The sequence below is a fragment of the Triticum aestivum genome, chromosome 5B (assembly GCF_018294505.1).
Source record: "Triticum aestivum cultivar Chinese Spring chromosome 5B, IWGSC CS RefSeq v2.1, whole genome shotgun sequence".
Taxonomy (NCBI): domain Eukaryota; kingdom Viridiplantae; phylum Streptophyta; class Magnoliopsida; order Poales; family Poaceae; genus Triticum; species Triticum aestivum.
The window spans coordinates 453,098,753-453,114,816 of NC_057807.1; the positions used below are offsets into that span (position 1 = coordinate 453,098,753).

Sequence of the window (16,064 nt, forward strand, 5' to 3'; positions counted from 1 at the left end):
TTTCAAAATATGTTTTATACCTAAGAATTATATTTTAAATATACACAGAAAAAATCTACATGAAAGAAATACCTGCGGAAATAACACGAAATATATGTTGATCGATCACTTTTTCGGAAAAATATAAGTTCTTCAATCTATTTTGTGCACACACTTGATGGAAATATATACATATAATAGTGAAAATAAGTGCATAATTTCTTTTAAGATTAGATATTAAAAATAGCTTAAAGTAGTTAAGTAGGGCCAAAATGCAGATGCTAATTCAGTACAGCCAAAATTAGTGTACACGCGCGCAGATTTGGTCGTATTACACGCGTATTCAGCCCGTCAGATTTTTTTTAGCGAGCGCGCGCATAATTTGTGGTACGCGCCAATCCTCCCCTCTACACGCGCCAAAATTTCCCCTATACACGCGCGAAGGGTTTCCCCCAATTCCCCCCACCGCTGTACACTTCCCCCAAATCCCACCGCTGTGCCGAGAGCGCCGCCACATTGACCCAAACCAGCGGCGGCGCAGCTCGTCCATTGTCCTGCTGCCGGTGCCCTGCTCAAGCCATCGCCACTGCAGTAGGGCGCCGCTGCCACCGTTGCAGACTTGACCTCCCGCGGCCGCCGCCGCCGCGGCCGCCGGCGGGGCCGGGGGCTTTGACGGACCTGCCTTCCTCGACAGCTTCGGACGGAGGAGGCGGAGGGCTCCGTCGCCGCGACCCTCGCCCGACCTTGCCACCCTGGACGGATTCTACCCTGCCTCCTCGACCAAGACCAACCCGCCTCAGCTGTAGACGCGTGCTTCAAGTTCAGAAATCAGAACCAAGGTTCAGTTAGGTGAGCTCACATGCCCATGTTCCCTCACTTTCTATATGCGTCCATATATACAGTTTAGGGCTCAGATTGCAATTTTGTGGATAATAAATTGTCCATCTGTGTTGTGATTAAGAAAAATGAAGATTTGCACCTTTGCATATAGTTAAATAAGGAAAGTGAACCTATTGGTAGATATAAATACAGGCTAATTTGATAGCATGTGCAGAGTACTCAGATCTGATATGTGCTTAACATATTTATGTCGAAAATAATTGCTTTAACCTTCTCTAATGTAATAAAATGAAGGCTTTTGGTCCTTTGACGCCTGCACCGTGCTGCCAGTTTTTCCAGTTATTCAACCACGTCTCTAGAAGAACAACGTAGTTGGATGTACAGTGGGTGGAATGAACAGGGGCACCATTCTGAAGAGTGGGTGCGCAACACAACAACTTTTCTTGACCATGCTTTTCAGATTATGCCTAATGCTGACCGGTTTGGTGTGAAGTGCCCATGCACAAAGTGTCGTAATGGAGTCAGGTGGAAGAAACAACTAGTCAGAGTGCACCTTTGTCAGTATGGTTTCATGCCAAATTACACCAGATGGACATCGCACGGCGAGTGTCCAATAGTTGGTACAACCAGAATGGAAGAGGATACTCACACTAGTAATGAACCGCTAGTTGATATGTTGGCTGACATTATTGGGGCTGAAACACATTTTGATGATGTGGAGAGCGAGCCAACAACATATGCCAAGGAGTTCTACAAGATGTTGTCTACTGCAGAGGAGGTTATTCATGATCACACTCATGCATTGTAGATTGGCACACCTTGAGGTGTTTTTTATATACCACATGACATACCTTGGGATGTGTTAAAACTTATATCTATTTTCTTGTCCTAGGCACTGGTTAGAATTACCTACTCTAAGAAAAAATGTGAGAAAGCCAAATGGTGTGCTAACGATCCTTTTAAAGACGCATCATCCTGGTTTGGTTGAGCAAAAAGGAAAACTTGTGTTTGCATCAACTTGGGAACACTATAAGCTAAAGCCCAATGATGGGGGTCGTCCAAAAGCTGAGGAAATCGAGGAAGAATTTTGGGTAACAGATCTGGTTCCTTTTTGAAGTGTATTGTTGTAGTAAATATAAGTAACAGTTGATTTCTTTTACAAGTGTACTACTGTAGTAAGTATAAGTAACAACTTATTTTCTGTGACCTATATTGCAACTGAGGTTTAGGCATGAGGCTGAGTATGAAGCAAGTGCAAAGCTCCATATTGGCAGGTGTTGCAACCAACTCATGGCTAGTGTTCTGTACTATGCTCGCATACAGGCTGTAAGGGACCATTATTACAAACTTGAGAATCGCAGACTGAAAGAAAAATTCGCTGGACGACATTATCTTGAAAAACATGAGTACATGGCTGTCAGACCATGGTGGTGCACTGTTGTTTCCTGGGAGGCCTTAGTTGATGAATGGTGTGATGATAAATGGATTGCGGCATCTAAGAAAAATCGTGATAATCGCCTCAACTCTAAGTACAAGGCCCATAGAGGTGGATCTAATTCCTTGACAACAGTTTGCCAAAAACTGGTACCCTCCTAACTTTTGAATAAATTAAGTAAGTTTTTTATGTAGTAACTTAGTTTTTCTTATCTTAGTCTGAGAAAGAAGGAAGAGAGGTATCTAAGATTGAGGCATGGATATACACACATTATCTAGTTTTGTGGTACATTATTTTTTAATCATCTTTGCATATTGTTTGCCATCTAAAGGATTCATACAAAGAGAAGGTTGTAAGCATGCGTGGTGAGGACTATGATTGGAAGCATTCTCCTATTGAACCACAAGCCCTTTATGAAGCTGGTGGTGGGAAGCCGCATGGAAAGTGGCCACTATTGAATGGTGTTGTGGAGGGTAAAGAGGCTCTTAAGGAGGTGCAGATCAAACGCTCTTCGTCTTCGTCAAAGCGCCAACGACTATAACATGATAAAATGATTGCCCAACATAACGAGTTAATGAAAAGACATGCACAAAGTATGGTTGATTGGGGGAAATCTGTGCAGACTACAGTGGAGAGTAGCCTTGGTGGTGTGCACAAGTTTCTAATGGTGTGTATATTTCTTTTGTGCAGCCATTTTCTTTCTATTGTAGCCACTTGACATAACTTTCTCATTTGTCTAAAAAATTTCAGACCATCGCATTCCTTCAAGGAATTCCAGGGCCTGAGATTCCATGCATTGTTATACCCCCACCTCCAGCTTTTCCAACTTTAACCACTTCGTCTCCGATCTTTTCTCCAGAAATGGTATGTACCTATGTTTTTCTAAATGCAATAGCACCAAATAGGCTAAATGAGAACAGAAAAGGAATATGTTGTGAGTATATCAGCAAATGTGCAACACTGAGTGAAAATTCCCAGAATAGTGGTCGACATATGGTTGCACTTTGTTTTTTGTTTCAAATTTTTGGCCAAATAGTGCCTGAATTGGTATTTTAATTTTACTTCTTAATGGGTTTGGCAAATATGATTGAGAATTTCCCAGAATACTAGGCATCATATAGTTGTCCTTCTGTCAAAATTTCATAATTTTCTGGGCATTTGTTATTTTGGTTCATTTTTTTGCCAAATAGGGGTTGAATTGGTATTTCCATTTTATTTTATTTAATTGGTTAGGAAAATACGATTAAAATTTTCCCAGAATACTAATAATGACATTTGTGCAGCCCTCCACCGGCGAATCAACAAATGATGCTGAAAATATAGATAATACATTGCATGGAGCGGAAGATGGAATGTTTGGCGGCTTCTTTGATGCAAATGGTAATGATGCGAATGGTGTTGTTGCTGGAACTTTCCCCCCACCTGGTGATGATTTACCTACATTTTGAGATATCTCTCATCATGGGAAGGAAGTGGTCTGAACTTTTTTTGTTGATTAATTGGAAGCAAATGGACAATTATCCTTTTGGCCATGCACTTGGTTATGGTTGTGATGTCTTGGATCAGTGACTTATATGATGCATGTTGTATTATTCCAGGCTACTAATTGGCAATCCTAGGTAGATGACATTTTGTGAGTTCTAGGTACTGAGCTAGATGCCATCTTTTGTAAAGAGTGGTACTATTGTGTAAACTCTTTGATGTTGTCATGTATAATGATGGTTGAAATACATAATTTATGTGACTGTTTTCTAATTTTTGGAGTGATTATATACAATTATTTGTAATAGTTTAATTTCTACAGAACAATATTAATTTTTCTAATAATGCAATATTTTGAAATAATGATTCCCTAGGGTTTGTAAACCCAAGGGATGTAAAATGGACTAACGGCAGCTACCGTTACATAACCCTAAGGAGTGAAACTAACCCAAAGGATATCTACTTTACAGGTCAGCATGCTTGCTAGCTGTTGCTTGTTTCCCTAGGGTACAAAACCCAAGAGAAAAAGAACTATACCTAGGGTATTCTTTCCTCACCGTAGGGAAACCGAGATTCCCCCACCAATGGTTCCCTAGGGCGATTTCCCTAGGGGATACACTAGGGAAACCCCTTTCCCTAGCGTTTTTGCCCATTTGCTTAGGGTATCAGGCCCTAGGGCTATTTGCAAAATCTAGTAGTGAAGTCAATTTTCTGACCATTGATTGTTTGTCAAGGTTCATGTTGTTTTTCCCTTGTGTTGTTTCTTTTCGTCTCGGCCTGAATTTTTTACTTGCCGCTTTTGGGGTTAGTCGATATTCTTACTGGCTTGAAGCTTGTTACCCGTTGCGTGTTTTTCTTTCTTTTTGTTTTTATGCTTTTTCTTTCTTTTTTGTTGGGTATTTTGAGATGTTGGGCGAGTGTAAATGCATATATGAAAGTACTACACAATATTTATGTAAATTATACAGAAGTGGAAAAATGCATTATTATATGTTTATTCTTTGCATATTATATAAAAGTTCAATTTAAGTGGGAAGTCGTGTGTAGGTTTTGTTTTTTCATTTTTCTTCTTAAAGGGTAATATCAATGCCTCTAATTCATTCTTTCTTATATAACAGTATTTTTTTCAATTTTCAATTTTTTTATTTTCTTTCTTCTTTAAGCATAGTACCAATGTCACTAATAAATATATTCTTAGATAACTTTTGTTTTTGCAAATATTGCACTACTATATACTTATTCTTGTGTATTATAAAAGGTGCAATTTATGTGTAAACTATGTGCACATTTTTCATTATTTGTTTCTAGAAAATATTTTTTTCTTTTTAAAGGGTAATACTAATTCCACTAATCATTTTAATCAGAAACGTAATTTTTTAATATATTCTTGTTTGTTTAAGTAGCGCGCAAGTACTATACACTATATCTGTAAATTATACTAGAATGCAAAATTGCACTATTGTATGCTTATTGTTTGCATATTACAAAAGTGCAATTTTAGTGCAATAGTTTTATTTTTTGCTATTTTTCTTCTTCTTAAAGGGTAATATCGACACCACCAATTCATTATTCCTTCAAAAACTTTATTATTTTAATTTTTTTAGTTTTAATTTCATATCTAAGGGTAATACCGTAATAGCAATGCCACTAATTCAATTCTGGTAGAGAACTTCTTTATTTGCAAAATTTTAATATTATATGCTTATTCTTACATATTCTAAAAAGGAGAAATTTGTATATAAATTGTGTAAATTTTTGGTCATTATTTGCTTTTTTATTTTCTTTTTTCTTGAAGGGTCATATCAATGCCACTAATTCATTCTTTCTTAAAAATATTGTTTTAGCTTATCTTTATTTTTTATTTGTTCTTTAAGGTGACACTACCCAAATATTAGAATTTTAAGTGACTAATCCTCTTTCTTCTTTTGGTTATCAGTTTAACGAGATTGTATTGTGCTTTGTTGTTGCATCGGCGCAAGAATTGTTGTTTTAATGGGTTTGTATTTTGCCTAATTTTGTGTTACGAAATTAAAATGGAATTGATATGTTAATCGCTTGTGCAATTCTTCAGTCACTTGTATTTTTTTTACTTTGAATTGATTTTCCACCTACAAAGGCTTAGTCGACACCAGTCTAGAGCAGTCTGTAATCCACGTACAAAAGAGTTGCTTGTCAGTATTGGACTGAGCCCATGACCCATGTACAATGCTTGACCGATTTATTTATTTTTTGCAAAAAAATCAGATTTATTATAAAGTTCACCGGAAATATAAAACATCTCAAACATAATAAAAATTAGATCGAGATTTTAGGACCGCTGAACGACCACTATTGCGCCAGAGCGAGTTGACGACATGTCGCTGTCGCTGCTCCCCTACCAAGCCGGCTTGATTAGACCAGCGCACTAGAGAGGCAGCCGCTGCCGTTGAACCCTTACGTAGATTTGAAACACCTGCCACCAAATCTTGCTACATGTCGACAAAACCCTAACCTCATCGCCCTAAGAAGACGGTATGAATATACGCTGGAGCTATGTCGATTATGTTAAGGTGGACAAACTCGAGGAGGATCGGAGCCGAAAGAAAAACTCAAAGAAAAAGCGCCGCCATCCATCAGAGCACCGCACCTGCGATGACTAAAAGATCTCGTAAACCTAAACTACTAACCAGAGCGAACGCATTGGGATTCCCCTCCCTACCACCGATCGCCGGAGCGACAGGCGGTGGGAAGGCAAATTCACAGGCTTGCCGATGAAATCTGAAGGGCAGAGTTTTTTTTGAATGGAAGGGGTTGCCCCCCTGCCCCAACTTTATAGATTGAAGCAGAAACAGCAGTCACAACCAGATCCAATATGGGCCTAAACAGAGAATAAAGCATCTGAAGGGGAGAGTTTGCCTAGCGCCTAGGGTTATTAAAGGAGAAAAAGGGGAGGAAGTTGTGGCTCTGCTTACCCATTTATTAACCAGAATGCTTGAGCAAATCGACTTAAAAGAAGTTTTGTGATCAGTCGATTGACCAAAACAAAAACTAGGCAAGTTGAACGTAGTCCATCCCAATATATGGGCGAAAACATCAACGGAAACAACGAAGAGGATGACGGCTAGCGAGGTCATCGCATTACTAGCTAGGTTAAGCGTCCTCGACAAGCGAATTAATAAAGCAATGGAGTTTCACACACATACTAAAATACATATGTGGGATTGAGTTCATGGACAAAACTGGGCTACACGGCGGGAAACCCCTGCCCTATCGGCTACCGGTTCCCTCCCCGTCCTGAAATCCAGGATCGGCAAGTGGAAAGCGCACAAAACTCAGGCCGCCCAACGTTCCATGTCTCCATGGCGTGACGTCCGTCCCTACAGAGACCAGTTCATCGCGTTGCTGGAGTGGCTGAAGGCCCCGCCGGACCCGTGCTCGGCGTGCGGCGGGTTCGGCGCGGCCCTTCCCTGCTGCAGCGCGAGCTCGAGCTCGCCGAACTGGCCGTGGTGAACCGAGCTCGGATGGACCTCGCTCATGACCGTGTCATGCTGCATGTGATGGTGGTGGTGCTGCATGCTCCTGGCGCCCCGGGGGCTGCCCCAGGAGCCGCTGCTGCTTGCCGCCATGTAGTTGCTGGCCATGACGGAGGGCGCCACCGGGCTGCCCTGGAAGGCGCTGGTCGTCGACATCGCCGGGGACCGGTTGTGGCTGGAGCTGTGGGCACTACTATCCCATGGCTGAGTTGACAGAAGAGAGAGAGCACAGCTGGAGTCGGCGGCGACACCCGCCATACATTCGTCCGAGGGGAGCTCGAAGCCGCCCGGGATCATCGGCGCGCCGCCTCCCCCCGAGCTGCTCCCCTGGCCGTTGTACGCGTGGTGGTCGCCGTATCCCGCAACTGCACTGCGGTGAGGGTGGTGTTCATGATGGCTGCCCTGCCAGTGGGTGGTGCCAGGCATGCGGTGGTCGCCGGGCTGAACGGCCGGCCACGGGTCCCTCACGCCGGCCGGGGCCCTCGGGTACGAGAAATCCAGCAGAAAGCTTCTGAGCCTGCCTGGATCTTCTGAACCAAATTTTGCAACAACAGCAGAATCAATACGTTTCGTTCAAACTGCAAGCGTGCGCATTCGGCTATAACATTCTTACCGTTGAAGGACGCAGCAAGCCGGCCATAGCGTGTAGACATAGGCCCGGGCGGCGGCTTCCTCCGGCGCTCGTTATGACCGGCGAGGCGTCGGCGGCAGCTTCGTTTTCCTTGATCAAATTCAGGTAGCTGGTGGAACCTGTGATCACAAAGGATTATTACTTACTGTATGTATGTACGAACTCCACATGGTGGCTTTACTATAGTGCAGATCCATTCAAAGCGGAACCATTGCGAATTGACAAAGACCGAAGAGTCTGCCGTAAGGAGGAATTTCATATACACACTTAGACAGTGAACAAAAGATGAACATCAATAATCAATTGCACGCAACAAAAGCAGAGTGAAGAGCCTCTGACTCTTCCACACTAGCTACACCAATTGCATTATACTAGTATATCATACTGATTCTGATTGCATATAGAAAAACTTGGTGCAAATGAAAAGAGGGGGGACGCTAACACTGCAATCAAGAGCCAGATTCTAGCTTAATATCCTAATACAAGCATGCATCAAATGAATAAACTAACAGGGCAAATCACATGGCATGTGAAAAGCTGCATCGGCGCAGGCAAAACCAATGGTTTTATCTTAAACTAATACAGTAACCAAAGAAACGACTTTCATGATTAGATCCACGCATCAAGACCAGGGGGGGAAACATGACCATGTGGATAGAACACCTGTAATCATTCCTAGATAGTGGAAACGTGCAAAGGCCAACAGCAGTCATAAGTGACGCTTTCATCTCTCAAGCAACAGTCATAAGTGATGCTTTATGTTTCAAACAAGAGTCATAAGTGATGCTTCATCTTTCAAACATAAGTGAAGTGCTGGTTCATTCTTAACAAGGTTTATTGATGCTCAACATATAACAGATGATTTCTGGCTCAGTTGGGTTATTAGGATTGTTGTGTGTGCCGGTATTTTTTTTTCAAATAAGATCTCCAAACAAACACTGTATTTGTCCACAGCTGAGATGAACAAAACAACAATTCAAGGTTTCTGATTGGTGCATCCTGATTTCAAATCGATACTCCATTTTTCTATGTCCTGTACTATCACTAGGGTAGGGTATTTAAATTTAGTACAGTAGCACTCGTACAACGGCTGTACTGCTGCTGCTACTACCCATTCTCTTCTCACATCCTAGCATAGCGTACAGTAGAATAAGGAGGTGCAGAAAAACAAATGTAGGCTTACTATATGTGCCACTCGGACAGGAATTTCAGGTTGTACACCTTTCTGTCCCTTACTATTCTGGACAGATTCTACCTGCCCAACCAAATGTTACATTGTTTTTTGTTTTTCTTTTCACCAATGCGCACAAGCAGAAGCAGCTCACTACACACACACCCATGCGTCATCACTTGAGAATTTCTTTCTTTTCTGGATGTGGCCAAGCAAAGAAGTACAACAAAATGCATATATAGGCCAATTGCAGAACCTGGACAGTTTTTTTACACTTTGCATGCCGCTGCTGGTAGCTAGCCACATGCTGGGAGGGACTCGTCCAATGAATAGTAGAGTTGTGGGAGAGAAAAATATATGCAAGGATCCATCCACTGCTACGCCGTGGAGTTCGAGGTGTGTGTGTCACGACTCACGAGTGTAACAGTAGCGCAAGAACACGCGGCAAGTACGGGAGGACCGGAGGAGCAAAGATGGAGCAATCCGAGGCGCGGATTGCTGGAGCTGAAGCTCAAATTGCCGCTTGTGATAGAGAGAAAGAGAGGGAGCAGTACCTGCTGCACTGCTGGCAGAAGCGCTGCTCGATGCCGGCGACGACGACGAGCGGCGCCTTGGAGTGCTCCAAGCACACCTTGTGGCGGCAGTAGTAGGTCTTGCCGCCGCTCAGATCCACGCCGCACCCCTCCACCTGGCACCTCGGCTGCGAGGCGTTGCCGCCGGCCACGGGGGTGGAGGCTCCTGACCCTCCACCTCCACCTCCTGCTCGGGCGGGGGCGGGGCCCTTGCCCTTCCTGCCACCCGAGGAGGAGGACCCAGCCACTTCCTGCTCGAAGTAGATCTTCTGGCCGAAGTTGAGCCCGTGGAGGTCGTCCCCGGGCCGTCTCCCGCCGCCATCGCCGCCGCCGCTGCCCCCGGTCTCCATTGCCGCCGCCGCCGGCCCCCCTGCTGCTGCTTTTGTGAAAGAAAACGCTCGTAGGGACTGGTGTAGGGAACTAACTAAATAGTGGCGGCTCCCGTCCTCCTGCCAGGGAGAGAAAGGCAGAGGAGAGAGATGATGAGAGAGAGGGGGGAAGGGAAGGGGGGTGGGAGCGAAAAGATCGAAAGCGGCGGAGCGAGGCGACAGCAATGGTGGCGCCGCGCTTTAAATAAAGCCTTTTTTAGTGTGTGGTGCAGTGTGCTTTGCTCACGCTGAGTCACGCACTCCCACTATTCCACTCCACGCACGCACACCTCACTCTCCCAAGCTGCTGGTGCTGCTGCTGTCGCCGCCCTTTTATAGCCAAAACGCCGCTCTCTAGCTGCCGCTGCTACGAGTACGAGCCCTCTGCTTTTCGCCTCTTATCGTCGTCGTCTACTTTCTAGGGTAGCTCTTCTCGAGCAGGCAGTATAGTATTTGTGGGAGCATGGGACGGATGTGGCAGCCCGGCTCGGCTCCACTTGGTATACGCGGGCGGACGCCGCGTGCGCGCGCGCGCGGGGGGGCATGGGGTTTCGCAGCTCGCAGCCAGGGATTGCACGCAGCAGGGAGGTTGCATGCGGAGAAGTCCACTCGGGGCAAACTATATTTTCCTCAGGCCTCCCGTGGTGCTCCGTTGAGAGTGACAGCAAGGCGTCCTAAGATAAGAGCATCATCAGCCGCGCCCCTAACACGGTCTTTCTAGATGTTTTTTTTCATGTCGGCGCTGAAAAAACGGGCCAGTCGGCACCAGGAGCCTGTATTTCGCTGGCTTGGGCTGAAATCAACGCCGGCAGACCTGCGGAGTCAGTGAGACGCCGCTTCGTCGCCCCCATTGTCTCGGTTCCCGCCGGAATCAATGTCAGGGCTGCCGCGCTGCCGCGTCAGTCAGCCTTCATTGATGCCTCACGGGCGGCGCAGTGAAGACGCTACCAACGCGCGTCCTGCCCGCTCCCGCCACACGTCCTCCGCCGCCCCACTTCGGCTATAAAAGGCGCCCTTTCCCCGCCGGTGAGCGTCACAGCCTTCCCCTCTCCCTTTCGCAAAAAAGCCTTCTCCCTGCCGACGAGCAAAGCAAAGATGGCTGAGAGGTTTCCAGGCGACAGCGCAGCGGCAAACGGCTTCGGCCGCCGACACCTTCAAGAGCCGGAGGCGCGCCTCCTCTACAAGGCCGAGTACGTGCAATGTTTTTAAGTTAGTCGTAGTTCTTGCACGTTTTTATGTTTTTTTTACAAATTCAATGCAGTATGGCCGAGTTCCTGCAAAAAATCGCCGAGTTTGCAAAAAATTGAAACGAACTTCGCCGAACTCGTTGCGACCGTGGGCCTATGACTGGGAGCGAACCGAACCCCAGGGCCCAATCTAGCGCCGGTTCGCCCCCAGGCCGCTCTTTTTGGCGCCCTGGGGGCCGAACGGCCGGAGATGCTCTAAGCTAAGGACATTTTGAACGATGACCCATAAATTCTATCCCGTATTCGTCCGTAGACCGGAACCAGTCCGCGGACACAGATGCGGGTGCTGCCATGCCGACCATCCATCGCTGTCCACATGCATTTCAACCACTGTGTAGACAAACCGAACGAACTTCATTGTAACCGGATGATATTCATATAATCCGAACAATTTTTAACTAAACCCTACTCTAAACCTGATCTAAATGATTGTCGGTGCCTGTTCCTCATGTCCGGCCGTGAGCCCCAAAAAAATGAAGCTCCGACTCTTGCCTTCGCCTTCTCTAGTTCCACCTCGGCGCTCTCCAGCTCTGCCTCCATAGTCTCTGCCTTCGCAACCATGGGCCCCGGGAATTGAAGTTGTCTGCCTCCATGTCGCCATCAAGCGGCTAATCGACCAACGATGTTGAGCCCACCAAGCTTGGCTTCAATGGGAGGGGAGGAGCTGTGGCCTTCTTGGGACCGGAGTGACGGTGACCTACCATGCACTCCTCTTTCTCACTGCTGGCAGCACCCGTGGACATGTCGGCTTTGTGGTTGTGGCGGCAGGGCGCGATGTCCTACTCGTTGTCGCTCTTGCCGAACAACTCATCCGTCGCCTCATCTAGGCGGCATGTAATTCCGCCTGATGGAGCCCGTACCTCCAGCTGTCGCGAAGGATGTCATGGGCGGAGCGGTAGGAGTCGAGCAACGCCTCCTACTCGACCATGTCCACGACCGACGCGATGGCCGTGTCAGCAGCGAGTTTCTCCTCCACGCGCTGGTGCTCGTCGAGGAGGCCGAGGTTGTAGCATGGTCGGCCTGCGCCTGTCGGAACTTGCCCCCCCCGCTCCTCCCGCACCATCTCCGTGTAATGGGCACGAGCCTCGCCGATGGTGATGCCGGCATGCACCGGTGAGGAGGGTGGTGCCAACTCGTCCTCGGTTGCGACCTCCATTGTTACATCGTCGACCTATGTCTGCATGACAGCCTGCCAGCCGGCAACAATGGCGGTATCTCCTTCTTCTGCTCGGACGAGAGGGTGTCCTAGAGGGCTCTGGAGCATGAGGAGGCCATGGCGGGCATGGTGCACAGAGGAGAAAGGGCCCAGAGGAGGATGACTGCGGCTATGGCCGGGGCTGGAGTTTATATAGCGGGCGGACGATAATGGGCCGCGATGGTGTGGTTAATGGTGGGTAGCAGATGGACGGACAGGTGGCAACCACATATCATTAATGTACGACGATGGATAGACAGTATATCATTTGAAAGAGGAGCAGTCGCGTGCACCGGGAAGCGGTGGGGGCGGCACTCTCTTGGCCAGCGCACCGCTTCAATGGCAGCAATAGTGAGAGGTTGCTTCCGCTCTGGCTGGGCATGAATGCGCACTAATGCTCTGGAGCGGCGCAGACTATTTTGGGTGGAAAGCGCACTCGGGAAAGGAAGGGGTTAATGGTGGGCCAGGGCAGTCAGAAGCAGACGTGACTGCGGTCCAGATGCCTGCAAAGCCCCCCTAGTTTGTCTCTGATTTGCGGGAAAAAGTGCGTCTGGACTACTTGGCGGACCGATACAGGACTGCGTTGGACGACAAAACATGTCCGGACCGTGCGATCCAGATGGTTGTAGGTGGTTTGAGGGTCGGCATTGGAGATACCCTAAGAGTAAGTCAGCATACTTTAGTCGCTATAAACGTGTTATGTGTCTCAATTCACACTGACCCAGGTAATACATGCTTTGGGCCATGTTCCCAGTGCATTCGGTTGTCCACAAAGCATTAGGGTGCATTGGGGGAGAAACAAAGCCCTATCATTTGGTTGCTCGTGTTTCGACATTTTCAGTTGGGCTGAATTGGAGCGTTGTGTTTGGTTGCATGCATTTGGTCCATTGAGGTTACCTTCCCCCAATGTGGTGAGCTTACCAGCTACCACTCTTGTCAATGTTGTCATTGTATGTCTCAGGTTAACAACAATATCATAATGACCATGAAATGGCCGAATTATCAGGTTCTTCGACCCATTGCACCAAATCTGACATGCATCTATGCCAACTTGTTCAATACTGCTCTTCTCTTTGATCAAGATCCTAGAGTAATGATCCTCTGCCTCCTCGTTAGTCTTGAACTCTCTATAGTCGTTGTTCTTGTAAACATTAACTTGTTCATGGCATGTATGGCATGAACTTCATGAAACCCTCCCCGAGCACACCATATACCACTTCTTCTACCAAGAGAAAAGAACATGAATTTAACAAGTGGGACAAGCAACACTAGTTTACAAGAGCATATGCAACAAAAACAACATAAGCAACACAAGCATGCATGTTTCAAATACCTAAAAGCATTACAAGTTCATTCTACCTACAATGGTGTCATCTTACAACGCAAGTTCACCATCGCCATACAAGGGGTTAGTATATACCACCTCAAAAAATATACATGTCATCAAGAATTTTCATGCCCTATCGACGGCAAAATGAACATCATCATGCATGGCACCATCATTGGAGACCCTTGTACTACACGTAGTAGTGCTTGCTCCAATAGGTCCTAAGCCACAGTGTCTTGTGGTTTTCTCCCATCCCAACAAACCAAAGCCATCGTTCCTTGTTGTCCAGCAGGTGGCTAAGAGCGACCATGAGAACCCCCTCACTGAAGCCAATGTTGTCTATGACAGCATTGTAGAGGTCAAGGTACACGTTGAGAGGATGCCACCTCCTTGACGTCCTCGATCCTTCTTGTAGGTGCATCTAGAGCCCATTGAGAGTTTTGGAGATTGTTGGACAAAAATAGTTAGGGCTAGTTCTTTTGCTGGCTTCTAGAATAAGCTGAAATAAGTTGCCCCTACCCATCTTATTCTAGAAGCCCAAACCAAATCATTTTTTTAGAAGCCTAGTAGTTAAGACTTCATTAGTAGGCTTCTAAAAGAAAAAAATGGTTGGGCTTCTAGAAAGCTGGGTTGGGGGCAGCTTATTCTGGAAGCCCAAAAAAGCCAGCAAAAGAACTCGCCCTTAAGGAACTAATGTGTTTGCGAGTATACATAGGAGGATTGTTCCTGAGAGGTTGAGAGAAAATCGCCTGGCTTACAAAGGAGAATGATTGCGAGTATACACATGAAGATTGTCCCCTGATGCCTCACCATTAGTATAGCGTTGTCCAGGCTATCAAGTCTTTGCCAAACAAAGCCACATGCCCCCCGAGCCAAATCCCACTATCCCCATAACTTGGAATTTCGTGGTCTAGGGGCTAGATATGGTCAGCCCACTCAAGGGCGGATCAAGAAAAAATAAATATTGACTGGTCATGGTTGACAAATTCACTAAGTGGATCGAAGCAAAACCAGTCACCTCAGCCGAAGCCACCCAAGTAATTGCGTTCATCTCTGGGGTAGTACTCCGTTATGGCATCCCACACAGTATGATTACGTATAACGAGACAAACTTCATGGCCAAAGAGGTCAAGGCATGGTGCGGCAAATGGGCATCAAGCTCGATTACGCATCCGTATACCACCCGCAGTCTAACGGACAAGTGGAGCGGGCCAACAACTAATCCTTAGTGGCATCAAGCCAAGGATAGTGTGCTCCCTTAAAAAAGCTGACTGCAAGTGGGTAGAGGAACTCGATTCTGTCCTATGGGGCTTTCTAGTGCCCTATAGGTGCTGGTTCTTGGTCGTCTCCTTCATCAGCGTCCATACCGTCGATGTCTTCGGAGTCAAAGTCAAGCATGTCGGTTAGATCGTTGACAGTGGCTACAAAGTGGGTGGTGGGTGGGATTCGAATTTCTTCGTTGTCCGCATCCCAACCATGCTGACCATAGTTCGGCCAGGGCTGTCCTGACAAAGAGAGAGACTTTAGTGAATTCAGGATGTCGCCAAAGCGCGAGTGCTGAAAGACGTCCGCGGCAGTGAACTCCATGATCGAAGCCCAATCGGGTTCGATCGGAAGGGGTGCGGAAGATTCGGAGTCCGGAACGGAGTCTGGCACCTTGGAGTCACGGGCCTTGCAAAGGACTAGGCTGGTATTCGGCTCTATCGCCGTAGAGATTGCGGTTCCTGGGGCGGCGTCCAACCGACCGTCCCCGACTGGCGCAACCAGCTCCGAGCTAGTGGTCGGAGCGGACACCTAAGCGGCCTCTGGGCACTGTCCGGTGACAGAGCTAGATCGTGCCCATCGTGACAGTGCGGCACGCTCGGCCGTGGCTCGAATCCGTCGAAGATCAAGTCCTCGTGGATGTCTGCCGTGTAGTTTAAGCTTCCAAACCTGACCTGATGGCCAGGGGCGTAGCTTCGATCTGCTCCAGATGGCCAAGCGAATTGGCCCGCAGTGCGAAGCCGCCGAATACGAAGATCTGTCCGGGGAGAAAAGTCTCACCCTGGAGCGCGTCGTGGTTGACGATCGAAGAAGCCATCGGGCCTAAGGGTGACGACACAGAGGAACTCTCAATGAAAGCACCAATGTCGGTGTCAAAACCGGCGAATCTTGGGAAGGGGGTCCCGAACTATGTGTCTAGGCGGATGGTAACAGGAGACAAGGGACACGATGTTTTTACCCAGGTTTGGGCCCTCTCGATGAAGGTAAAACCCTACTCCTGCTTGATTAATATTGATGATATGGGTAGTACAAGAGTTGATCT

General features: G+C 47.0%; 2 protein-coding genes and 1 long non-coding RNA gene across 4 annotated transcripts; 2 read left to right on the plus strand and 1 right to left on the minus strand.

Moving 5' to 3' along the window:
* Window positions 1–455: 455 nt before the first annotated feature.
* On the plus strand, window positions 456–2,107 carry LOC123116407 (uncharacterized). The gene is made up of 3 exons (XR_006457060.1): window positions 456–828; window positions 1,114–1,597; window positions 1,712–2,107. It is a non-coding gene; the product is annotated as an uncharacterized lncRNA (long non-coding RNA).
* Window positions 2,108–2,830: 723 nt separating this feature from the next.
* On the plus strand, window positions 2,831–3,964 carry LOC123116406 (uncharacterized). The gene is made up of 3 exons (XM_044537370.1): window positions 2,831–2,921; window positions 3,005–3,118; window positions 3,538–3,964. Exons 1-3 carry the CDS (start codon window positions 2,850–2,852, stop codon window positions 3,700–3,702), a joined length of 351 nt encoding a protein of 116 aa, XP_044393305.1. The 5' UTR covers window positions 2,831–2,849; the 3' UTR covers window positions 3,703–3,964.
* A 2,923-nt stretch (window positions 3,965–6,887) lies between these two features.
* On the minus strand, window positions 6,888–10,302 carry LOC123112414 (squamosa promoter-binding-like protein 17). 2 transcript variants are annotated; one of them, XM_044533395.1, is made up of 3 exons: window positions 9,605–10,302; window positions 7,862–7,998; window positions 6,888–7,775 (listed from the first exon to the last, which is right to left on the minus strand). In XM_044533395.1, exons 1-3 carry the CDS (start codon window positions 9,970–9,972, stop codon window positions 7,093–7,095), a joined length of 1,188 nt encoding a protein of 395 aa, XP_044389330.1. In that variant the 5' UTR covers window positions 9,973–10,302; the 3' UTR covers window positions 6,888–7,092. The 2 variants fall into 2 exon arrangements, with proteins under 2 accessions (XP_044389330.1, XP_044389329.1); XM_044533394.1 differs by having other exon boundaries at window positions 6,888–7,778; window positions 9,605–10,301.
* Between the last annotated feature and the right edge of the window lie 5,762 nt (window positions 10,303–16,064).

Coding starts and splice junctions, on each gene's coding strand:
- LOC123116406 (XM_044537370.1), top strand. CDS start 2,850: ATGGTTGATTGGGGGAAATCTGTGCAGACTACAGTGGAGAGTAGCCTT. Junction 2,922..3,004: donor GTGTGCACAAGTTTCTAATG/GTGTGTATATTT, acceptor AAAAAATTTCAG/ACCATCGCATTCCTTCAAGG. Junction 3,119..3,537: donor CGATCTTTTCTCCAGAAATG/GTATGTACCTAT, acceptor ACATTTGTGCAG/CCCTCCACCGGCGAATCAAC.
- LOC123112414 (XM_044533394.1), bottom strand. CDS start 9,972: ATGGAGACCGGGGGCAGCGGCGGCGGCGATGGCGGCGGGAGACGGCCC. Junction 7,999..9,604: donor TTCTGCCAGCAGTGCAGCAG/GTACTGCTCCCT, acceptor TTGTGATCACAG/GTTCCACCAGCTACCTGAAT. Junction 7,779..7,861: donor GCTTGCTGCGTCCTTCAACG/GTAAGAATGTTA, acceptor AATTTGGTTCAG/AAGATCCAGGCAGGCTCAGA.